Source organism: Gossypium hirsutum, chromosome D06 (genome assembly GCF_007990345.1).
Source record: "Gossypium hirsutum isolate 1008001.06 chromosome D06, Gossypium_hirsutum_v2.1, whole genome shotgun sequence".
In the NCBI taxonomy this organism is placed as follows: domain Eukaryota; kingdom Viridiplantae; phylum Streptophyta; class Magnoliopsida; order Malvales; family Malvaceae; genus Gossypium; species Gossypium hirsutum.
Genome location: NC_053442.1, coordinates 44426988 through 44444746, shown reverse-complemented (window position 1 = coordinate 44444746; position 17759 = coordinate 44426988). Strand labels below are relative to the sequence as shown.

Sequence of the window (17759 nt, the reverse complement as noted above, 5' to 3'; positions counted from 1 at the left end):
GAAATTGTCCAAGAAAAGTAGGAGACACTGATGAGCGAAGTGTTAAACCATTCTCTATGCCTTAGAAAGGTAGACGCCCTCGTCAGAGCAGTAATACTGGAGCTAATCGTAGTGGGGCCAAAGACTGAGTTGTTGGATCTGAAGCTACCGCACTTGATGTTGTTTCTGGTAAATTATATTCCTTTGATATTACTTATTGTATATGAACTGATTGAAACTGGGTTAACATATTCATATATTTGCACTGCATTAGTAACGGATAAGGACCTAGTCAACTGAGTTTGATGTTCATAATCCATTGGGTCAGAATGTAATAGTTAACTTAGTATGTCAAAATTGTCTGCTGAATATCCATGACTGTGATTTTTCTACTGGTATGATATTGTTACCATTTCATGAAATTGATATTATTATGGGAATGGATTGGCTAACATTATACGATGCTTTAGTGAATTGTAGAATGAAACAAAATAATCTGAAATGTCAAACTAGTGAAATGATTATAGTTGATTCTGGTAATTCAAATAGTACTACCAGAGTTATTTCAATTATCTCTGCATAGAAATAAATTTGAAAAGTTACTAAAACATTTCTAGTATATATATCTACTAGATACTTAATAACTAGGATCGAAGATTGATCATGTACCAGTTGTTAGTGAGTTTCTTGATATGTTTCCTAAAGAATTACAGGGACTTTTGTTTAAACATAAAAATTGAATGACATCAGCTGAGTTGAAAAAACTTAAAGCACAGTTGTAAGGGTTATCAAATAGAGGATTTATTCGATAGGGTGTATCTCTCTAGAATGCATTTTTATTATTTGTGAAAAAACGAAAAACGGGTCAATGAGATTGTGTATTGACTACTGAAAATTGAATAAAGTTAGGATAAAGAATAAATATCCTTTACCTCGTGTAGACGATTGTGATGTGTTGAAAATTGTTTTTCAAACTCAATATAACCATTATGAGTACTGATAATGTTGTTTGGACTAACTAATGCCCCTATTAATTTATGAATTTAATGAATCGAGTTTTTTAGCCTCACTTGAATATATATATAGTCATAGTTGTGTTTATTAATGATATCCTAATCTATTCTAAAACAGAATCCAAGCATGCTTAGTATTTGAGAACTTTACTACAGACTTTGCATGAGAAACAATTTATGTGAAAGTTAATAAACGTGATTTTTGGCTCAACGAAGTCGGTTTTCTTGGTTATGTAAATTTGGTAGATGGGATTCGTATAGATCCGAGTAAAATCTCTCCTATTGCTATATGGAAAACTCTAAAAATGTCTCTAAGAGTGTTGATTAGCTGAAAGCTTTATTAATGGAACTTCTCGTACTTACCCTGTCTGAATCCAGGAAGGAATATGTTGTTTATAGTAATGGTCCTGTGTTAACTAAATTGAAAGCTAGACCATTGTTTCTGTAAAGAATTTGGGAGTTGCAAGATGATGATCAAAAACCTGGTAGCTGAATGAGAACATATACAAAATGATCAATTCATAGAATTCAGAATTGGTATTATTGGTATGTCGTACTTATGAAGTAGGTTGCATTTCAAATAATCTGAAATTAAAACTAGACATTATCAGAGGCTCACAATAGTACGTATTTCATTCATCAGGGTAGTATTAAAATGTTTTGTGTTTTGAAATAGATGTATTGGTGGCCAGGTATGAAACATGAAATTTCAGAATTTGTGGTTACATGTCTAGTTTTCCAATAGGTGAAAGCCAAGCATTAAGTTTCATCTGAGTTATTATAGCCTGTTATAATTCTTAAATGGAAATGAGAATGAGTCACAATGAGTTTCGTATCTGGATTGCCTGTGATAGAGAGAAAGAAAGACTCGATCTAAGTTTTTGTTGACAGACTAATGAAATCAGCTCAGTCAATTCGGTCAGAACAGGGTACATGTTTGAAAGTTAGCTGAGCTATATGTATTAGAGATTTTTAGATAAAACAGAGTACCGTTGGCTATTATTTTCGATCAAGACTTGAGATTCACCTATAGATTTTTGGGTAATATAACAACCCGATAGTTAGGGGTGATGGAAAGTGTTTTTGAGACTCCGTTTCCATAAATTAAATTTTGGATAAGTAATTTTCATGAATTAGGAGTTATTAAGGAACAAAGACTAAATCGTGTAAGTGCTAAAAGTCGAATTATAAATTAAAGTTAATGTAAGAGACTAAAGTAGTAATTATACCATTGATTAAATAATGTTGGATGGTGGTGGGGTAGTTGATGATGCTAGTTGTCATAAAAATTAATTAATTAAACTATTAAACTTATGTAATAATAATAAATAAAATGAAAACAAAATGAAAGAAATGTGAATGATAGTGGAACGAAAGAGAATCATTCTTCTTTAAATGTAACATTCGAAATAAGAAAAAAAATATAGCAAGGGGAGAACACGCAGATTGGGGGGTTTAAGTTCAACATCAAAATGGGTTAGTGCAATTTAGTCATTTTCATGTAATTTTTATGTTTTTAGAATCCCGGTACTATAGATTAGCTGACCCATGTTATAATTTTTAATATTTTTTAAAATTGAAGATGTTACCATTGTTGATTAGTTAGAGTATTAGCGATCAAATTGATAGATTTTTAAGTTAGAAGTGGAAAAGGACTAAATTGTGGAGTTAACTATTGATTTTGAGCAATAGGGACCAAATTGTATTGAAATTAATGGGTAGAATTGAAAATAGGGAGCTAAATTTAGCTTAGAGTGAAATTAGTATAAAAATTTGAGGTTAAATATGGAGATCAAATTAGTCTCGATTTAGGGACTAAATTGATGTTTAAGCAAATATGGTATAAAATTTGAAATTTGATGAGAATTGAGTTGTGTATTATTAATCTATTTTAATTATTTTATTCCATAGCAAATGTCGTTTTGGAATCCTCGAGTAAGAAAGGGAAAGACAAGGTTGACGTTGAGTAGCTCGGAATACACGATTTGTGTTTCTATGATCCGAACTAAATTATGAATTATTGCATATTGAATTGTTTGTGTATGGTAAGTATTGAGGTGAGAACTCTTGTACTTTTGGGCTACATTGAATAAAATGATGATTAAAATAACCTAATTATGAATATTGAGAAATGTGGTATTTTTATACTTGTTTAATTGAATATATGTATTGAGAGAATGTGGTTGCTATCAAATTGAATATATGCTTATATGTGATAATGTACATATATGAAACTGAGACATTGGTTGCATTGAAAAGTAAAATGAAACCCTATCAACTGTTTCGGCCTAAGTCGGATATAGATGGCATGTCATAGGATAGGAAGAGTACAAGGATTACTTCAACTTTGAGTTAATGAGGCACTGGGCGCCAATTTGCTTCGGTTTAACCGATGCGACACTGGGTGTCAACTTATTATAGCTTTAAGCGTAATTATTTGCTTCAAACTTATCCGATGTGGCACTGGGTGCCAAACTTGTGTGTTGGTTGGATCTATGTATCCGTCCGAGTCTGATTCATGTTAATAGGGAAAATAAATGATAAAAATTGATGTGTATGATATTAGAATGGAAAAGGACGTGAAATGGAAATGAGATGTGAAATGGTAAATTTTTTTTAGAATATTGATGAATTATGAGCAATGAATTCATGAATTTGAAATGGAGATGAATTATGCCATTGTATGAATTGATTTATCTAATGCCTTATGAAAGGTTATTGTCATGTATTAGAACTTACAAGTTAGTTGGGTGTAAACAAGGAATGAGTAAATTAGTATTATTGACTTGATATATTATATAACATTACATATTTGTATTTTTACATTTTAAAGTATTTATATCTTGTTTTAATATTTAGATTATAGAAATGCCACTGAGTTATACTCAACGTACGATGTTGTTTTCTATGCTCAGGTTAGGTACTTTTTAGCTTGTTGACAACTCAGCATCCAGCAACAATCCCAGACTCAAGTGTGGTGATGTTCTATTTTGTTATGGCTTGTACCTGGGAGGTCTTTTGAATGATGGTTGTTTTGTTAATGTGATGATATTTTGAGTTCCAAGTGTAATGGTATTTTATGATCATGCGGTTGAGGTTGAAGCTATGTCTTTGTGTGTTAGTCAAGCTCGATGTTTTGCATATGTTTAAGTTTGAACTTGGTAGCCTAAATAGCTAGAACATTAGGTTAATTATGGCAATTTCGTATGAATGAGTATTTGGATGGTTGATGCTTTATACTAATGTGTTTGTTTCTTTTTTTTTTGAAAATTTCCCTAAACTTTTTGAATTGTTTCAATTTAACCCCTGTTTATTTTTAGATTATTTTTAAGGTCCTGTAAATTTATTTTAAGGGCAGTAAGAGTATTTTACTTTGATTTTAAATGAAGTAGAAAACCTAAATTATACGAAGTAGTTCATTCTACTAATATCATCGATGATAGTAGGCAGAGTATAATCCAATGCACTAATGCGAATAATTGAAATAGTATTGCTGCGAACCCAACTTCTAACTTTCAAGAGGGGATAAATAGTGATAAGAGTGTAGTTTGTGTAAAAGTTTAGCATTGCATAGCAGTTCTCATTTTCAGTTGTTCAAGTTAATGAAATGGGAACACTAAATAAGTGTGTCCTAATTTCCATATAATAATGAATGGTAATAGTTAGCTTGCATAATTGCTTACATTAAAATTAAATGTTTTGATTGTTTAGTAATGCCCATGACCCTAATTCGACGATAGAGGTGCGTTAGGGGTGTTACAGGTAAACTTCACGAGACTTTGGAAACTAAATTTAACTTTTGTATAATATTTCAACTGCAGGCTGACAAACAATAAGAACGGTTAATACGGGTTCTGGAAGACAAGTTACAATGTTGTATTTTCAAGTTTGAAAGTAACTGGGAATAAATATATATATCGTAGACAGAATTCGCTTATAATAACAGTTATTAGTCCAGAATAAAAATGGCACTGTTTGAAGCGTTATATGGAAAAAAATGTATATTGATTTGAGCTGAGTGAAAACAAGATAGTTGGAACAAATTTGATTAGAGAAATCGAATATAAATTTCGCATTATTCTAGACTGTCATTAGATTGTTATCTTTCATATTCAAAAGAGCCGGTAACGAAGAACTTCAAAATAAATAGATACTATTAAGAAAAGTTTGTGGCGTCGACATAGTATTGTAGAAGCTATGTGGGGAAGCGGAGGAATTGAAGAAGTCATGATACTCGAATCCATTCTTAATTAAAAATTTCGAGGACGAAAGTTACTAAGGAGGAAAGTTGTAACAGCCCGTTTTTTAGTAGTGTCAGAAACAGTGGTTTGGGGACCACAAATTCGACGAGTGAGTCTGTAAATATTATTATTTAATATTTACGAGTCAAATTTGGTAATATATAGAATTTTGGATCTGATAAATTTTAACTTATTGAACAAATAGTAAAAATAAGTGGTTTGTCCCTAAAGTTAGGTGGTTTTAGAAAATAAGGTATCGGGACCTCGTTTTTATAAACTGAGCCCGTAAATATTTTTATTAAATATTTACGGAGTGATTATATAGGTGTATTAAAATTTTGTTAGATAATTTTGACGTTTAGATAATTAATTAATTAAAAAGAACTTAATCATGAAATTTACTAAAGTTAATTGTTATAATTAAGTTAATTGAATTCAATGTATAAAATGATGGATTTATAAGGCAATTTAGCAATATTTTTTTAATGGTCGTTTTTCATTTAGCTTTGTTATTAAATACATGTTTACTTTAAATAGAAATAAAAATATTAAAATAATAATTAACAAAAACTTAAATTAAAGTGGAGACATCATCTTTATTCTTTTGTTTCTTCACCTAAAGTTGAAAGAAGAACTCCATTAAAGGAGCTTAAAATTCCGCTATACAAAAGCTTTTGCATATCATGAACAAGTAGATAATCGAGGAAAAGGGAAAGTTGTTGAATAGTCTCTCAACTTTTGTTGTTTTTGCAATTTAGCCCTGATAAGTTCATACGGTATTGTCTTTATTATTTCCTAGTAACATTAATATTATGAATTATATTATTTGGTAATAATTGATATATATGAGACATTACGTTTGAATTGTTGAGAAATTGATTGAAATGGAAATTGTTATTTGATTTTCCATATTGAGCTAGGATGAACATAGGATAGGATACAATTTTCATGCCAATAGGTTATATTGCACGCTATACGGGTCTGACTTGAGTTTAGATGATGATTCCTGATTTATTCCTATCCACTGAATATATCAGAGTTCGGCATTTGTTACGGACTATCGTGTTATATTTAAAGTCTTTCTAGTGTGTTATCAGGGGCGGATGTAAAGCTTTTGGACGTGGCACTTGGTGTCGAGGTGTGTTTCTGGAGGGACGTTAGCCTACGGGCTACGCACTTGGTGCCAAGGTGTGTTACTGTGGATAATTGCGTATCCATATCTATTATATCATTCATCAGGCAAATTAAAATTTGTTAAATGACTTGCATATTGAATTGTATAAATATTGTTTGATTTCCGATAGTTTATCGTGGCTTGATATTGATTGAATTCGTATGATTGAACGGATTATACTACTTGTATATTTGTATAACTCATCATTGATTGATGGTGGTTGGCAGGACTAATGGTTATTAAATGATTTATTATGTTTATTCAGTAATTTTTATCATTTTAACTTGTGAACTTACTAAGCTTATTAAAGCTTACTCATGCCATTTCATGTTTCCTTGTAGATAACATTTTGCGAAATCGGGCAATTAAATCAGCGCGAATATTACACTATCCAGATTCTTTTTGGTACTTTTTGAAAATGTTTAATTTTTGGATACGTGGCATGTAATAGGATTATCTTGTATATGTTTTAAGTACTTATTACAAGTGGTATGTTCTCTACTTGTGTGATGAATATATGTTTTAGTTAATAATGTGCTAGTACATGATTTGGTATGAAATTCAAATGTGGTGTGGAACTTGTCATGTAATAGGTGGAGTTGTATATGTTTTGGAATAGGTTATGTATATGAGTTAGATGGATGAAATGATGATTATGTTTTGTATTAGCTAAATGTGATCATGTCAAGACGTTGTGTGTTTATGGAATTTTTATGTTGTTGGGTCATTTGGTATAAACCTTATATAGGTGTTAAGTTATGGTATATTTGACTTTGAATGGATGAGTAGAGAAATGGTAAGTTTTGACTTGAATGTAAGGTAGCTTTTTAACTTAAAAGCATCCAATTGATATATGCTTGTGACTTGATAACATAACTTAAATGTAGGATTGTTTAAGTGTTTGAATTGTGGTGGCGATGATGATACATTGGTTAGGCACATAGGTTGATTGTTTTGGGATGTTTTGAGTATATTTGATTGTGTTTTGAAGACTTGTAATCATGTTTTTTGGAATGTCTTGGAGCCTAAGCAATTGGGTAGAAAATGACTTGTTTTAGAAGTAATCTAGGTAGCACACGACTTGGGACACGGGCTGTCACATGGCCACGTTCCGTACATGGCCAACTCACATAGTCATGTGTCATTATTATGTTTAACTGTAGGTTTCACACTATTTGAGACACGGCCTATGACACGGATGTGTGTCTCAAGTCAGTATGTGACACGACCTGGTACACGGTGGTGTGACCAACTTCGAATGCACACATGGTTTGGCACACGGCCTGCGATACGGCCGTGTGACACTATTTCGAATATTCACATGACTAGAAACACAGGCTAGGACACAGCAATGTGTCCATACTTCGAGCACTCACATGGTCTGGTCTATGTCACACAGCCGTGTGACCTTTGTTTTTTAATTTTCCCAGATTTTTCTATTTTGTTTCGAAATGACCCCTGATTGTTTTCAAATTATTTTTAGGGCTCGATTTAAGGTCCAAAAATGTATTTTCACCTGAATTTGTATGAATTATTGAATGATATAAGATAATTTGTATAGTTCTTTCTATTTAAATCTAGATATTCTGAATTGTACTGTAATCCTACGTAACCCTAATCCGGCAAAGGAGATTGATTAGGGGTTTTACAAACTTACTTATTTTTATTTTATTCTTTGTATTTTATTATCTTTTACCAAAGAATCTAATTATATTTTTTTTTCAAAAAAGAATCTAATTATATTCAATATTTAATTTTAAGTAATATACCAAACACATTTTATAACTTAAATCTAGCACTTAATTTTTCAGTACTTATTTTTTCAACACTTAACTTTTTTAGTTTGTCAAATATATCCTAAATGAAAATATTATATATTTATATATAGGGAGGTATCTACTTACACAAGTGTAAAAGTTAAGTGGTTTTACATCATTCCATAATTTTTTATGCGATTAATATTTTAACAATCCAGTCATTTATCTTTCATGCTTCATTTATGTAGATCATGCATGCCAATTTTGAAATAACTTAAAAATTTCTAACTATTCATTTTATGTAAAAACAAATTCAACCGTTAAATATATATTAACATAAATAATGTTTTAGATCAATATGATAGAAATATCGGATCAATTAAAAATATTACATGCATGACAAGTATAAAAATATTGGTAAGATCAACAATTAGATTGTTTGAGTACTTTGTTCAAATATTAAGTGTTAAAAAGTTACGGAAATGTGTATAACCACTTAAATTCTATAGCGGTGTAAGTGAATCCATCCCCTTTATATAAATATCATCATCTTTATAATACCTAATTGAATATATATTTATATTAAAAGCTATAATTTTAAAATTTAAATTTAAATTAAATTAGCAAATATATATTTTATAATTATTACACAAAAATAATTAATAAAATTTTATTGTAATATATAATAATAATCATATTTTAAATTATTTTTATTGATATCACACTTTAATTTTTTATTATATTTATTTATATTTTGAAATTAAATTTAAATTTAATAATGATGTGATATAGTAATTATTATTTAAATTATATTTTTAAAATAAATTATTAACTAAAGTATTTTTTGATTTGTTAACAATGACTTAACACAAAATGGTTTTAGGAAAATAAATAAACAAAAATTAAGATATATAAAATGATTAGTTTTTTATTTTCTATTAATATTTTATGGTTTATTGTATTATTACATTTACATTTGAATCATATTTTATTTTTTATTTCATTTTTTATTTCATTATTATTTTTATATATTTATATTTTGAACTCAATTTTTAAAAAAAATTCCTTAAACTCCTTTTTATTGATATTTGCATATAAAATATTAAATTAATTTATTAACAATAATCACATTTCTAAACTAAAACTAGTGCATATATATTGCTTAACATTTACTTCAAACTAAAATATGCTGCTTATAATAAGAATCCAAATTAGTTATTTTTTAATGAACACTTTGGTTTTGTCCAATGAGGGAGGCGGTGGGGATTGTGTTAATGATGATCGTAATACAAAAAAAGTCAGATTAAAAAAGACAGGAGAGGATCTTGATGTAAATATAGTTATAGATTTGACCATGACGTCTGGTTCTTCTTGGAAGGATATGCTGTTAAAAGGAGGATCCTTCGAGTCGATGACCGTTTTTTCGAGCTCTGATATTTTGGACATAAAAGATTTTGAGTTTACAGAAGGAGACGTTGTGAAATCCAATGTTAATGGTATTCCAACCATTAACTTCTCGGAACGAATTCGACACCTTTTGGTTAAGGATATGGATACCACTATGGTAGTGAAATTATTATGGAGAAATATTGGTTATTCTATGCTTCTCAATTGGATTTCTAATATTTGGAAACCCTCTCAACTGTTCCATCTAATTGACGTGGAGAATAGGTATTTTTTAATGAGGTTTCAAAATAAGGGATGATTTCGAAATGGTTTTGACTTAGGGACCTTGGGTGTTGTTTTGACACTATCTTACTGTCTAGCCATGGATGTTGGACTTCAATCCGTCAAAGGCCTTCCCGAATTTGGTGTTGGCATGGATTCAATTCTCCAAACTATCAGGCATCCTGTATAAGCGAAGAGTTCTGGAAGATATTGGAAGTTTGGTTAGTAAGGTGGCTCGGGTGGATTTGAAAACAGATAGCAAAACAAGAGGTAGATTTACAAGAATGGTTGTGTATGTGGATTTGGACAAATCGCTCATCTCGTAGGTCTTGGTTAACGATAATTTCAAAAGGTAGAATTTGAAGCCTTATCGGCGATGTGTTTCTCCTGCGGTCGATATGGCCATGTTAAGGGTTTGTTCCCTTCGGAAATGGTAGACTCAAATCTCCCTAATGGTAAGGAAAATGACCTAATCTCGTCGATGGAAAACATGGACGCGGGGATGGCGGAAACTCTCTTCGACCCTTGGATGATCGTTGAATAGAGATTCATGCATAATCAAATGGACTCTAGTGGAAAAAAAGGCGCTAACTATGGCAAAAAATCCATCAGGATCCAAATTTGGTCCGTTATCTTAGATGGATTATGGAAAGATTTTAGATGATGTGGCACAATTAGAGGAATCAGGGGTTAGGTTTCAATAGGGGGAAGTTTTGAGGAAGTTAAAGAGTAAAGGAGATCGGCTGAGGCTTTAAGCGTAGGTGTAGGGTCTGGTGACTTAAAAATAAAAGACCACATTGATTCAAATGGGTCGCAAGACCCAAAGGATAATTCTGGTTTAGTGAAGAATGGGGCAGAGGGTGAAAACTTTGGGCTGGCCTTAGGAAAGTCCACTAGACAATAGGTAACAGATTCTAGACCGTCTACTTCTTGCATTCATGGTCCTTGTTCTCCGAAATCTTTGGATTGGGTGTTAGAGAAACCAAACAACGTGGGTTCATCCAAATCCAAAAACTGAAAACTAAGTTTCCCCGTAGTTTTTCGGAGTATAATAGGGAGCATAAGCCAGATTTGATTGGTGTCTTGGAAACAAGGGTAAGTGGTTTCAAAGTAGATTCAATTATAGCTAAGCTTAGTTTTTAGTTTTCGTATCGTGTGGAGGCACTAGGTTTCTCTAGTGATATTTGGGTTGGGTGGAGGGATTCGGCTTCTGTGGAAATTTAGAAAAATCACCCCAGTTCATTCTACTTAGAGTTTCTAAAAATTCTCATAGGTGACATTTTCTCGTTACCTTTGTTTAAGGAAGTCTGGACAGGCAAAAACTGAGATAATTGCGGGAAGCACTGAAATGTATAATTTCAATAGGCGGGACTCTGTGGTTGGTAATTGGGGATTTCAACACTATCCTTTCTCTTTGTGAAAAGAAAGGGGAACGGGTCATTAGGAAAAGATGTTCCCTGTTTGGTGAATTTATAAATTCAATGTCCCTACATGATTTGGGTTTTAGCGGTCCGAATTTTAGTTGGCACAGAGAAGTCTTTGAAAGATTGGACAGAGCAATTTGTAATGATGCCTGAAATATCATATTTCCTTATATTCTAGGGTGACCCATTTGCGAAGGCTGAATTCGAACCACAGACCTTTAATATTATCTCTTAGGCCAAATTTTCAATCTACTTTTGGGTGACCTTTTTGTTTCTTAGCGGTTTGGGTTGAACATCCAGCCTTTCTAGTTTTGTTAAGGATAATTGGACTTTCTCTAGGAACATGTCGATAACTGGGCATGTTAAATTGTGGAACAAGAAGGTGTATGGTCACTTACTTCTCATAACAATCAATTTATTCATAAACTTATGAACATCCAAAAAGCGTTGGATCATGGGTATTTGATTTTTTTGAATCAAGCTAAATTAAATGTCAGAGAGGAATTGAAATTCGTGTTACATTATAAGGAACTTTTATGGCGCTAAAAAGCAAGGTGCGATTGGTTGATTTTTGGAGATCGAAATACAAAATTCTTTAATAGACGAACACTATAGATGAGAAAGCATAATCGAAATGATGTTTTGAAAAATGAATTGGGTGATTGGATTTTAGATAAGGATGAGTCGAAACAAGAGGCGATAAACTTCATAAGAAATTATATGGTGAGCATCCTGGGAGAATAAGCAATTTACATTCTAGTTCCTTTCCATCTCTTGAACAGAGAGAGCTTTATTTCCTTAGCAAATTGGTATCTAATGAAGAAATTAAGACGACATTCTTTGATATGACACCTTTAAAGGCTTCAGATAGTGGCGGTTTTCATGCCCTATTTTATTAGAGTTAGTGGGAGCATGTTGGTCTATCTGTATGCTATTGGGTTAAAAGGATCTTCTCTAGAGAAGCCATTAATTCAGATATTAATAATTCTCTTATTGTACTTATTCCCAATGTCCAAAATCCAGAAATCTTTTCCCACTTTTGTCCAATCATCCTTTGCTTAGTGCTATACAAAATGGTTATGAAAGTCATCGCTAATAGATTTAAGGTTGTGTTTCCAAATTTTATTGGCCCCAAACAAGCCAGTTTTGTTGTAGGGAGGAATATAAACTATAATGTCATTATTGCTTAGGAAGTCATACATTCTATTAGAAGTAAGTAGAAGAATAGAAGTTGGATGGCCATCAAAATCAATCTTGGGAAAGCATACTTTCGCGTTCGATGGGATTTCACAGACGCATCCCTCTAGGCTACATGTATTCTTAATTTACTTCATACTTTCATTATGTCAGCTATTTCTAGTTCTATTGTACAAGTATTATAAAATGGAATCCCAACGCAGAAGTTTTGGCCAAGAAGAGAAGTTCGCCAAGGATGCTCGTTATCACCTTATCTCTTTATTTTCTGCAAGGAGTGGTTGGGACATGGTATTCGTGCAACCATGGATACTGGTAAATGGTCTTCTATCTGTTTATCTAGAATAGGTCCACCTCTTTTACATATCTTTTTTGTAGATGATTTGATTCTCTTTGATCATACGAATAAAAAATAGACGAGAATCGTTAAAGAAGTTTTGGATACATATTGTGAATACTCGGGCCATAGTTTTAACATGCAAAAATCAAGCATTTTCTTTTCTAGAGAGGTTAGGGAAGATCTAGGAAGGCGCATAAGTAGGTTGTTTGGGTTTCAAGTGGTGCAGAATCTTGACTCGTATTTAGGAATTCCCCTTTTTCATGAAAAGGTTACAAATAGCACCTTGTGTTTTGTTGTTGACAAGGTGCGAAACAAACTTTTTAGTAGGGTTGCTAGACAACCATCTTTAGCCGGTAGAGTAACTTTGGCGCAGTTGGTTTTACTCTTGATTCTAAGCTACTTTATGCAATCGATGATGATCCGAAAAGGCTTGTGTAATGAGATTAAACAAATGGTCAGATAGTTTATTTGGGGGTATTCTAGATGTACAAAAAAGATGGCCTTGGTTAGCTGGGATTTGGTTTGCCAACCTAAAGCGCATGGTGGGCTTGGTATAAGGTTTTTGCGAGATCATAATACCTCTTTTATAATGAAGTTGGGGTTCAATATCGTGTTTAACTCTTCTGCTCTGTGGGTTAGTGTTCTCCAATCAAAGTATAGGGTCCAAAGTGGCTTCTTATCCATGAAAATTTACTTTGTTCTGTTGGAGATGGTAGAAGTATCAACTGCTGGCGAGATTATTGGGTCCTAAACATTGGGCCTTTGTGTAAAAAGATATCTCCTATTTCTAATCTTGATATGGAATGTACACTCAGTGATATGGTTACAGAAAATGGTGAATGAAATTTGAATTTTTTTCGAATTTAGGTTTTAGAGAAGGTCATTCAACAAATTATGGGAGTTCCACCATCCCAACCTAATTTTGGTACAGATAAAATAATATTGGGGAGGTATCACATTTGGTTTTTTTTCCATTAAAAGTGTGTATGAAAAGCTACAGGAAGGGTTATAGTATTCGAAAGAACCAATTTGGCAGCTTCCATAGAAATTTCAAGGTCCACAAAGGGTTAGATTTTTTATATAGCTTGCCCTTAAATAATGGTTGCTCACTAATGCAAAAAAGACAAGAAGAGAAATTGGAATGGATACTACTTGTGGAATTTGTGACCATAATTATGAAAATGTGATACCCATACTTAGGTCATGTTTGGTTGGGGAATTTATAAATGGATTTCAACCCAATTTGGTGGGCCCACCACCAAAAGTTAGTTTAGCTGGCTGTAATGGTATTACAACGTGAATCCATTCCCGCTCTATTACAGGAAAAGACTAAATAGCCATTCTCTTCCTTCACCACTGAATTCTTATTCAATCCCGTAGAGTAATTTCTTTTTCCTATTTTCAATTTTTGCCCTCACCTTTACCCAGAGAGAATGAAGAAGCTGTAATGGGAACCATCATCTTCTCCTTCGATCTTGCTGGTAACTTTCTTTCCTTTTCATCTCTACGTTTCCCTTTTTTCCTTTGGTTGCAGAGGAGACCTAGGTCAATCTATTGAAATTGTCTCTTCATTCTCAAATAAATGCGTTAGAAACTTCTAAGAATAAGAATGTCTTTGAGTAAAATGTCGGATACATCCATTTGGGTTATCGGTGAAAGTGGGTCTATCTATGAAAGGTTTTGGAATGGAGTTCAATAGGTGATAGCACCACATGACTTGTAGATATTAGCAGGTTGTGCAGTTTCTATTTTGATAGTCAACCAGACAATTTCTTTCATAATAATAAATCAAAAGATATTTCTATTGTTTTCTTCAATCCCTTAGACCACACTCCCCCCCTTCAGATCGGTATGTAACATTCTCCGTGTCTCTATATTTCCTCTTTCCTTTTTAACGAATCATATTAATTAGTTTTCATCGATTTATCGATTGAAATTTTCTTTTGCTTTTTGTTTTTGGTTTGTAGATTTTGTTTCTATGGCCAAGAGCTCCTTTAAGTTGGAACACCCTCTCGGTTCGTCTTCATCATCTTTTTTTATTCGATGCTGTTGCTGTTGATCTTATGACGCCCCAATTTTAATATTTTCCCCTATTAATTTACTCTAACCCTTGAAATTTTTCTTCTTTTTCCCGGTCATTCCATTTTTTTAATTGTTGCAATATTTCCCAGTGATAGAATCAATTTTGGAACACCTAATTTAGAGATAATAATAATCAGACAAATAATAATGGGTTTGGAAAAAAGAACAATTTATCATGTTATATTTATAATGTTGAAGTGTTTGTTGTTTGTTTTGTGCTAGAAAGGAGGCAAGCTGAAGCTACACGCATTAGGGAAAAGTATCCAGACATAATCCCAGTATGTCATATTTGATTTATATATATTTGAATGCAACTTTAGACTTGGTATTTTATATTTCTATCACTTTCAATACACTAATAATAATTTGTGTGATATAAATTTTGAGATAATTAACATTGGTGTTTGATTGTTTGGTGTAGGTTATTGTTGAAAGGGCCGATAAAAGCGATGTGCCTGATATTGATAAGAAAAAGTCAGTTATTCTTTCTCTACTTATTCTTATGTGGGCGTGGGTTCTAACTAATATGGATAAATATTTCCTAGTTTAAAAGGTTATATAACTAGTAGTGTATACAAGACATGTTCTTGCAAGCTAACTTAGGTTTGGCTTGTCATTCATGATTATCAAGTCGAGCTTAAGCAAACCAACTTAGATGTCCTAATGCTAGATTCTAGTAGGTTGCAAGTGTAATCCATCTCTTTTTTTTTAAAAAAAAAAATGTAAGATATATATATTAATTAATTTTGAATTTTTTCAATTTTAACTCAAGCTTGAGCACAAATAATTGAGCTTGAAGTTGAGCATGAGGATCAAAATCATTTTTACTAGATAAACGAGCTTAATCAAGTCAAACTTAGTGAGCTTAAATAGTTTGATCTTTATCTCAAATTGAGCTTGAGCTAAGTTTTTAACCTCAAATTTCTCAAGTTGAGCTCAAGCTTTTTATAGCATGAGTTTTGACTTGGCTCGACTATATGCCCTAGGTCTAACCATTTGGAGATGGGGTTCCTCTGGAAGGAAAGGTATCATAGTAAGAACTTATTAGGAGCATGAACTTGTATGTTTTCACTGTGATGTATTTGTCTGGTCTAATTTTCTTGAATTAATATTCGTGCATGTTGGATATTGCCCCAGCATGAGCAGGAAGTTTAAATATATTCTATTACTTAGGGCAGCCACTGAATATAAATATGTTATTGATGTTGGTGATGTTTGTTAGATAAACCTTTTTTCTGTCAATCTCTTTATGCAAGCAGAGACATTCAGTCATTGCTACATTGATTCCTCAAGTCTCATACAATCTTCATAAATGAGATTTAGATTACAGTAGGAGAGACTAATATCTCGTTGAGCTTATGAGTTGTAAACTAAATTATGGTTTTGTATGGTTCACAAGAGTCTAATGTGATGGCAGCCTTTTCATACAAATGAAATTACTGCCTATCTACTTTATGAGCATAGATATATGAACCTTCTGATTTAGGAATGGGGATACATATGCTCGGGAATATTTTGCAGACAAGACGCATGGATTTGGTGTGTATTATTTTGCAAATGGCCATCTGTATGAAGATGCTTGGCATGAGGGCAGACGACAAGGGATTGGAATGTATACATTTAGAAGTGGGGAAACACAATCTGGTCATTGGCAAAATGGAATCCTTGATGTCCCAAGCACACGGAATAATACCTATCTTGTATCTCCTGTAGCTGTCTATCATTCTAAAGTACTTAATGCTGTTCAGGTAATTTTTTTTTGTGCCATAGGTTGTAATAAGTTTTCTCAATCATTTACTTGGCCTGATGGCCAACCTTAAACGATTTGCATAAAAAATATAACTCACTGATGTCAAATATTATGTGTAATATATCCAAAGTGTATGGAAGACATCCTAATACTTTCAAGACTTGACAGTTTTAAATTTTTGTATGGCTTGTATTTTGTGGTCAAGAATTATGCTCTGCAATGCAACACAGTTTGCTGTACTTGCAGTATTCAGTGTGAAGCAGGGACATGTCTGATTGTTTTTTTTTCATTTGTTAGGTGGCAAGAAGGGCTACAGAGAAAGCTTACAATGTGGCCAAGGTAGATGAGAGAGTGAACAAGGCAGTAGCCTCAGTTAATAGAGCAGTCAATGCAGCAAGAGTAATTGCAATAAAAGCAGTCCAAAAGCAAATGGATCATAACCACAATAACAACAATGCCGTGTGAGACTTCTGACAATAGCTCGTTTACATTTGAAACTCAATGAGATAGCAGCAAGAGGATGATGGCTTATGTGACTTTCTTTTCATATAGCCTTGTGTATTATATTGTCATCTTCTTACAGTCTTCATTCTTGGCTGAAGAGTATTCAGATCCTTTTTAACATCAAAAGCACGTCTACATGCTAGGAAGAAATTCCAAGCATAGAAGTGAATGTGGAGAGAGAGATTTGATGGCGGTGGTGGTGATGACACCATTTTCTAATTAACTTTAGGTATCCTATCTTTGTACAGTTTTTGTAAAGATGAGCTAGATATATGAAAAGAACCATATATACATGATGGGCAGTTGAAACCTCATCCAGTCAATGCTATTGTATGTGAACTTAATTGGCTTTTGCAATGAATAAAACCATGAATGTATGGTAGTGTTAGATCTCAAAGTTAAAATGCTTTTACATGAAGGTAATCTAGTCATGTAAAATTTATTTCCCCAGGTTCTTCCCTGTAAATTTGTGACATTTCATTATGTGGCTTTGCTACCCCCAAGGTGATAGTGGCTAGTGCTTAAAGGGCGAAGGAAATTTGTTTTGACACGATTTAAACAGTAAGAGCCTAATTGTTGGAAAAGAAATATGTTAGAAACCAGATATGGATATATCTAAGAAATAAAAAAGTT

At 32.6% G+C, this 17759-nt stretch overlaps 1 protein-coding gene across 3 annotated transcripts; it reads left to right on the top strand.

Annotated features, from left to right (window-relative positions):
- Positions 1-14110: 14110 nt before the first annotated feature.
- On the top strand, positions 14111-17538 carry LOC107901671 (gamma-aminobutyric acid receptor-associated protein-like 1). Of its 3 annotated transcripts, none has more exons than XM_016827759.2 (6): positions 14111-14271; positions 14758-14805; positions 15095-15150; positions 15294-15346; positions 16359-16620; positions 16920-17538. In XM_016827759.2, exons 1-6 carry the CDS (start codon positions 14238-14240, stop codon positions 17085-17087), a joined length of 621 nt encoding a protein of 206 aa, XP_016683248.2. In that variant the 5' UTR covers positions 14111-14237; the 3' UTR covers positions 17088-17538. The 3 variants fall into 3 exon arrangements, with proteins under 3 accessions (XP_016683248.2, XP_016683250.2, XP_016683249.2); XM_016827760.2 differs by lacking the exon at positions 14111-14271 and adding an exon at positions 14297-14639; XM_016827761.2 differs by lacking the exon at positions 14758-14805 and having other exon boundaries at positions 14112-14271.
- The last annotated feature ends 221 nt before the right edge of the window (positions 17539-17759 follow it).

Coding starts and splice junctions, on each gene's coding strand:
- LOC107901671 (XM_016827759.2), top strand. CDS start 14,238: ATGGGAACCATCATCTTCTCCTTCGATCTTGCTG. Junction 14,806..15,094: donor TAAGTTGGAACACCCTCTCG/GTTCGTCTTCAT, acceptor GTTTTGTGCTAG/AAAGGAGGCAAGCTGAAGCT. Junction 15,347..16,358: donor CCTGATATTGATAAGAAAAA/GTCAGTTATTCT, acceptor CTTCTGATTTAG/GAATGGGGATACATATGCTC.